Source organism: Alexandromys fortis, unplaced genomic scaffold (genome assembly GCF_014885135.2).
Source record: "Alexandromys fortis isolate MF-2015 unplaced genomic scaffold, M_Fortis_MF-2015_v1.1 scaffold_258, whole genome shotgun sequence".
Classification (NCBI taxonomy): domain Eukaryota; kingdom Metazoa; phylum Chordata; class Mammalia; order Rodentia; family Cricetidae; genus Alexandromys; species Alexandromys fortis.
In genome coordinates this window covers 206,494-213,927 of record NW_026068132.1, presented here as the reverse complement: position 1 = coordinate 213,927, position 7,434 = coordinate 206,494, and the positions used below count along the sequence as shown (strand labels likewise).

General features: G+C 48.8%; 1 protein-coding gene across 4 annotated transcripts in view; it reads left to right on the top strand.

Annotated features, from left to right (window-relative positions):
* The window catches only part of Prmt5 (protein arginine methyltransferase 5), a 12,297-nt gene extending 5,642 nt beyond the window's left edge, over positions 1-6,655 (top strand). For 2 of the 4 annotated variants that reach the window (XM_050126205.1, XM_050126204.1), the window contains exons 7-17: positions 836-999; positions 2,136-2,297; positions 2,693-2,770; positions 2,862-2,920; positions 3,001-3,123; positions 3,208-3,383; positions 4,053-4,162; positions 4,499-4,592; positions 4,762-4,878; positions 5,101-5,165; positions 5,929-6,655. In XM_050126205.1, the coding sequence (XP_049982162.1) occupies positions 836-999; positions 2,136-2,297; positions 2,693-2,770; positions 2,862-2,920; positions 3,001-3,123; positions 3,208-3,383; positions 4,053-4,162; positions 4,499-4,592; positions 4,762-4,878; positions 5,101-5,165; positions 5,929-6,081 (1,301 nt within the window). In that variant the 3' untranslated portion in view covers positions 6,082-6,655. Of the gene's footprint in view, positions 1-835; positions 1,000-2,135; positions 2,298-2,692; positions 2,771-2,861; positions 2,921-3,000; positions 3,124-3,207; positions 3,384-4,052; positions 4,163-4,416; positions 4,593-4,761; positions 4,879-5,100; positions 5,166-5,928 lie in introns of those variants that run through there. The other 2 variants (XR_007589270.1, XR_007589271.1) reach the window with 2 other exon arrangements.
* The last annotated feature ends 779 nt before the right edge of the window (positions 6,656-7,434 follow it).

Sequence of the window (7,434 nt, the reverse complement as noted above, 5' to 3'; positions counted from 1 at the left end):
CTTCCTCGAGTTACTTTCATTAGGTACTTTGTAACAAGGAAAGTAACTAGTACCATGTTTAATTTAATTAATTTAATCTTAAGGCAAAATCAATAAGATATGAGAGCCAGGGAACTAAAATTGAAGTTAAAGGAGCACAAGAGGCGAGCGTGGCCTTTGTATTGTCCTGGTACCTGAGATGCTGGTGGCAGAAAGGTGAAGCCTGCTTCCTGTAGGTAGGAGTTTGCAATGCTGTCCTCAGGCTAGCCTCCATTTAGAAAGATTGGGGGACTCAGAAGAACTCCAGTTTCAGCCTGATTAGCTTTAAGTACAAACTGGACAACCTAGATGCATCTGAGAGGACACGAGGAAAAGCCTCTAGGGACAGAATGCCCAGATCAGATTGGCTGGTAGAAATGGGGGTCAGTTTTCGAGACAGGGTTTCTCTGTGTAGCCCTGGCTGTCCTGGAACTAGCTTTTGTAGACCAGGCTGGCTTCGAATTCACAGAGATCCTCCTGCCTCTGCCTCCTGAGTGCTGGGATTAAAGGTGTGCGCCACCACCTGGCCTGTTTTCATGCACCTTTAATCCCTGAACATAGGAGGTGGATCTCTGTGAGTTTGAGGCCATCTAAGACTATACAGTGAGAACTTGTCTAAAAAAAGGGAGAAAGAAGTGAGTTCTGTGTGTGTGCTGGACATTTTGGCTGCTTTCCTTGGGCTCAACCACCAGTTTTCAACAGAAGGAAAAAAACTTGTACCCAGTAAGACAGGGTTCCTTGCCGAACCCTTCCATTGTGTAAGGCAGGGTTCCCTGCTGAACCCCAGGTGATAGGCCTTTTTCTTCCTTTGTGTTAGCTCTTGAAATTGGGGCTGACCTCCCGTCTAATCACGTCATCGATCGTTGGCTTGGAGAGCCCATCAAAGCAGCCATTCTCCCCACCAGCATTTTCCTAACCAACAAGAAGGGATTTCCTGTTCTTTCTAAGGTGCAGCAGAGACTGATCTTCCGGCTCCTCAAGGTGGGTAGCCCAATGGTACCGCCTGACTCACTCACTTTTACTTGACTTTTTTCCCTCTGGAAGAGGGACAGGTGATTGTTCTCTTTGTGATTTCTGGAGAAGGAACCAAACTTCATAAGAATTGTGTTATATAAATATTTAAAATAAGAGGCTGGGTGTGGTGACTCACACACCATTCATCCCAGCACTGGGAGGCAGAGGCAAGCAGATCTCTGAGTTCTCAGTCAGCCTGGCCTTCCAGGACAGCCAGGCCCTGTTTGTCTCAAATAAACAGGCAAACAAGTAAGAAGTTAAAGGTCCTTGTGTGTAGGGAGTGTGAAGTCCTTGTGTGTAGGGAGTGTGAAGCTCATTGCACTCACAGATCACCAGAGAAACCAGGAATGTTAAGCATGCAGGATTGTCTTTTCAAAGGGAAGGACATACAACCTGTTTTTCCATTCAGAAAGCTTGGACTATAAGTGATCAATAGCTTGGAGACCATATCAAACTTCTACAGCCAGGACTTGCTGTGACTAGTAGTCAAACGACCCTTACATTATCTGTGTAGCCAGGGATTTCCCCAAGCTCCCAGATGTGGCTAACAGCCCAAATGACCTCTGCACTTTCTGTATGACCAAGACCAGGCCAGATCCTTCCTTAGGCCTTTAAGCTAGTACAGGTAGCCTATCTCTAGAACCTGTCTTCTTGGAAGAAATGACAGATACTTTGAGTTGAATTTTGATGTAATTATTCCTCCTTGTGCGCCAGGGATTGTATTATCCCAGCAAACATTTTGTCGAATTCTACTGTGTTTAAATATGTTGGCAATGAACCGCCTGGTGTCAGACTCCCAAAGTTTGATGCAGCCTAAGTCAGGCTGAACTGGGTTTTCATTCTTACCTCTTTGGGGGTTGTGTTCCTGCCTGCCATGTTCCTGCAGGGACCCCCCTCACTTGTGGCCCTTTGAGTCAGGATGATGCTTTTTTGGCAAATGAGAACTTCATAGATTTATCAAAGCCCCACCTTTTTTGGCACCGGGAATGTCGCTGGAGAACTGGGGTGTGGATCTTATTTTATGTTAGGGCTTCTGGTCATAAGCCATAATGTCTAAGGATCATAGTTGGTGAGCTGGGCCTAACGCTCTGACTTCCTCACAGTTGGAGGTGCAGTTTATCATCACGGGCACCAACCACCACGCAGAGAAGGAGTTCTGCTCCTACCTCCAGTACTTGGAATACTTAAGCCAAAATCGTCCTCCACCCAATGCTTACGAACTCTTTGCCAAAGGCTATGAAGACTACCTGCAGTCCCCACTTCAGGTAGGTTTGGTGAGAAAGGGGACCAGAGAGGTTATTCAGCAGTTAAGAGTACTGGCTTCTCTTCCGGAGGACCTGGGTTTGATTCCCAGCACTCACTCCCCTGGTGGCTCACAGCTATGACTCCAGTCCCAGATTCGGGTGCCCTTTCCTCAAGCGCTGACTGCATGTGGTATACAGGCATGCATACAGGCAAAAGACCCATACACAAATATTTTTCAACTGAAAAAATAATCTCTCAAAGCCATAATAATAATAATAGCAAGAGCTATCTCTTGAGAGTAGGTGATCTAGGATCCTACTTAAAATTCAGGAAGCAGTGGGAGATTTTTTTTTTTTTTGATATTTTGGCCATTTGCCAAAAACTGACCAACTTGTTCTCTCTTCTCATTTATCAGCCACTGATGGATAACCTGGAATCTCAGACATACGAAGTATTTGAAAAGGACCCCATCAAATACTCTCAGTATCAGCAGGTATAGTGTTGGCTTCAGGGTGGCAGGGCACAGGGTAAGATAAGTGAAGAAGGGATCATAGCTGTGAGCTTTTCTGTCCCCCACCCCCCAGGCTATCTATAAATGTTTGCTAGACCGAGTACCAGAAGAAGAAAAGGAGACTAATGTCCAGTGAGTGCTTTTCTTATGTTCCCGGGGAGCTCTGGGCCTGTATCTCCATCTGCTCAGTTTGCTTGACTCTCTTTACTTAGGGTACTGATGGTGCTAGGTGCAGGCCGGGGTCCTCTGGTGAATGCATCTCTCCGGGCAGCCAAGCAGGCTGACCGGCGGATAAGGCTGTATGCCGTGGAGAAGAACCCCAATGCTGTGGTGACGTGAGTAGCAGTCTGCTTGCTGGGCAGCTTGTCCTGGGTCCCAGTGTCCAGCTCCAATGCTTCCTTTTTATCACCTGTTTTCAGGCTGGAGAACTGGCAGTTTGAAGAATGGGGGAGCCAGGTGACGGTTGTCTCTTCAGACATGCGGGAATGGGTGGCCCCAGAGAAAGCAGACATCATTGTCAGCGAGCTTCTGGGCTCCTTTGCCGACAACGAGCTGTCCCCCGAGTGTCTGGATGGAGCACAGCACTTCCTGAAAGGTTTGTTCAGGTCGGGTGGAAGGCGGTTGGTTGGTCTGGGAAGCAGCCTGGGGAATCAGATCAGATCATATGGCCGCAAACTGCTGCTTGCTAGATTAGAAAATGATACCCACTATCAAAGCTTCAGAGAGCTGAAAGTGGGGGGAACTAGAGATTCTTTACCTGAGGTCTGTGGACCTTGAGTTATCATAATGTGTATGCACTTGGAGGGCCAGGGAATAGGATCTAGCCATAGAGCATTTGCCTGAAATGAGGCTCAGGGTACAGCCTCTACCATAGGGTGGTATTTGAGCTTAATGTTCATTGGGAACTTTCATGGGGTGTTATGATCCCCACAAAATTTCAAAACCATCAGATTACAGATACCCGTCAGCGGTGGGCTATGTACATAATGCCATCAGGACATAGTCACCTTAGTTTGTGTAAGGACCGTTGTTTTTCCATAGTAATTTAGCATCACCGCAGAATTTGTTGTTACTAAGTAGTGCATGACTATGGCACATTTCAATTAGTCTAAGAGTGGAATCCCTATGGCAGGCACATCAACCTGCCTTCCTGCCATGCCCATAGCAGCCTTGACTTGGCTTGTTTTATTGTTGGAGCCTTCAGTCAGTGCAAACATGCTATTTCCCTCCATCTGGAAACTGATTTGACCCTGTTGCTCTGCAGATGATGGTGTGAGCATCCCTGGAGAATACACCTCCTTCCTGGCTCCCATTTCTTCCTCTAAGTTGTACAATGAGGTCCGAGCCTGTCGGGAAAAGGACCGTGACCCTGAGGTAAAGAGCTGCTTTTCTGAAAGGTGGGAATATTTAGTCTTCTCTATTTTCTTCTGTGGAGCAGATGAAGAAGTAAAAGAAATTGGGACTGAGGAGGTGGTTGAAGAGAAGCAGTGATTTTGTCTGTTTCTTTGATCCTGGGGTTTGAGCTCCCTCTGGGGAAGTTGGTACCTCCTGTCGGTGTCCTCTGGTTCTTGCTCTCTTACTCTGCAGGCACAGTTTGAGATGCCTTACGTGGTTCTTCCTCTGTGCAGGCACAGTTTGAGATGCCTTACGTGGTTCTTCCTCTGTGCAGGCACAGTTTGAGATGCCTTACGTGGTTCTTCCTCTGTGCAGGCACAGTTTGAGATGCCTTACGTGGTTCGGCTGCACAACTTCCACCAGCTGTCTGCACCGCAGCCCTGTTTCACCTTCAGCCATCCCAATCGAGGCAGGTTCTTGCATGGCCATCCTGACTGGGAAGGGTGTGAGCTGTCCCGCTTCCTCCCTTGTTATCCAAGTCTGCGCATCTAGTCCTCTGGGGCTAGATCTTACTCTATGTTCACCAAGTCGTCTAGGGTTTCTGGTCCCTTGTCATCCTCCCTCATCTTTCCTATCAGATCCTATGATTGACAACAACCGCTACTGTACCCTGGAGTTTCCCGTGGAGGTGAACACGGTGCTGCATGGCTTTGCAGGCTACTTTGAGACGGTGCTTTATGGGGACATCAGTCTGAGTGAGTGACTGGGACAGTATCAGAGGGCATCACGGCATGGGTGGCATTTGTTCAATCTTATGTTTTTGGGGCTGCTCCAGAATACTCCTTCGGGTCCAGCACACTAATTTAGCAGGGGCCCAGAGTCAGGGAGTGGAGATCTTTGATTCTTCCTTTCGTGATCACAGATCATAGGTGGGAGGGAAAGTGGACCTCGAGGTTTCCGTTGTTTGGTCTCCACAGGTATCCGTCCAGAGACCCACTCTCCTGGAATGTTCTCATGGTTCCCCATCCTCTTCCCCATTAAGGTAGGAATCACCTCTCTGGCTGTAGGCTAAGGGAGAATGCCTGCCCCTCAGCTAGTTGGCTGTAACCCATGCTCTGCTCTGTCACTTGCTCTGAGAAGTTGGTACATTTTGGTTGGGGTTACCTAAGTGACTTACCTGGACTCCCGGCATCTCTGACCACTCCTGCCCAGTCTTTACCTGGGACAGAAATCACTTTTTACAACTGTAATTTGCATTTGTCTCACTATTTAACCCCTTCAGTGCCTTGCCGCTGCACTCAGGTGAAAATCTGGAATGATGTTTTACGGGTTGGTTTGGTGGATTTTCCTGTCTCCCAGCTGTCGTCTCTAGCGTTTATTCCTCTCAGCTTTGCCTGTGAGGGTCTTTGCTCATCTTGCCGCCCTGCTAACTGACCTAGGTTTCCGGGAACATTCCTGCTGTCAGATCGTTTTCCAGGCCTCGTGTTAGGTGTTCTCATGGCGTCTTGTCCCTTCATACTCATAGAATCACTACCCTTTGTCGCTAAGTGTTCCATATTTTAACACAGCAGGTAAGTTGTGAAGGTCAAAATATTTTGCTGTGTTTATCTTTTGTTGTTTGGTTTTGAGATTAGGGTTTGAAATTATGGCCCAAGTTGGCTTTGAATTCCTGGTCCTCCTGCCTCGGCCTCTTGAGTGCTGGGGTTATAGGTCTGTACCCCACATTTGTCATCTAATCTCTGCCTAGCCTAACATATTTTTCTTACCAAGCATCTCCCTAACCCTCCCTGTCTTTCCCTTTACAGCAGCCCATCACGGTGCGCGAAGGGCAGAGCATCTGCGTGCGTTTCTGGCGATGCAGCAATTCTAAGAAGGTGTGGTACGAGTGGGCGGTGACAGCGCCAGTCTGTTCTTCTATTCACAACCCCACGGGCCGCTCCTATACCATCGGTCTCTAGCCCTGTGTGCAGCGTCAGAGCCGTGGAAGCGCTTTGAGTTCTGTCCCCACAGCACAGAAGGTGCAGGACATCTGCTGTACGGTTCACCTGTGAGCCCCCCGCCCGCCCGCCAGAGAGGACCACTTCAGTCTGCTTTCCTACCTTATGTCACGGTGGGCAAGGGGTAGGCATTCCAGGACTAAGCATGCTGGTGCACATCTCTGATCCCAGCACTCTGGAGGCAGAGACAGGTGATCTCTGAGTTCAAGGCTAGCCTGGTCTGCTTAGCGAGTTTCAGGCCAACTAGGGCTGCATAGTGAGACCCTGTTTCCCAAAAGGAAAAAAAAAAAAGAATGGGACACAAAGCACGGACCTCAAAGGCCTCGGCTCGGGCAGGAAGGATTAGTAGTGCAGGGTGTGAAGCAGATGGACAGGAACTCAGCCTTCAGAGCAGGGCTCGGGGGAAGCAAGGTTTGTGGAACAGCCCCGAGAACGTGCACTGAACACATTTCCAGCCTTTGCCTTATTCTGTTGTTGTTTTGATGGCTTTGTGTAAGGAGGAAACACAAATAAAGTGAAGTTATGGCCTCTGCTACTTTCTGCTTGTTTTCCTCCGCTTCCCTTAATCTGGGCATGCCAGGTCTGCGCTCCTGCCTTACCTGGGATCCAAAGGACCTAAGAAGCCGAGTGAGAGCTGGGGGTGTTCCTGGTAGAGCACACAGTATTTGGTGGTAACCTGTGAGGTCCTGAGTCAGGTCTGTGTCCGTGAGTCCCCTGCCCCCACACCTCCACACACCCTTCCCCTGGGGCTTCTGGGTGTCGGCTTTCTGACTGGTCCATTAGGCCCATCAGCCTCTTCTCTAGGAAAGAGATACAGCCTTCGCTGTTAGTATTCAGGCATCTGCACTGGCCTGCCCTTGGAGTCTGTGTCCTCAGCTGTAGCCAATAAGAGTGCTACCTGTGCACATTCACTACATTCCCTTTTAAAAGGGCCTTGCCTGTCTCCCATCCTCTCTGTCTCTGTCTTTGCTCTTCTGTCATTCCTGACCCCAGAGGCTGGTCTTCCCCTTCCCTCCCCGCTTTTTCCGTTTACTTTGACCCAATAAAAACCCCTCCACCTGAGCTCTGTGTGTGGCATCTTTCTCTCTTGTGCCACTTTTTCTAAATGACACTTGCCACTTTGGAGGAATTAGTACTAACTTCGGCTCTAACAGCAGTGACTTGGGGTAGTGCATGATTGGGCACTGAAGTCCCCAGGAGTTTTGGAGTGAGGGTTGACACCATCAGTTCATAGAGAATACTTAGTGCAGCATCCATGTCACCGAGGAATGACCTCAGTTTACGCTTGCAGTAGGGGGCAGTGTGGGGTGCTGA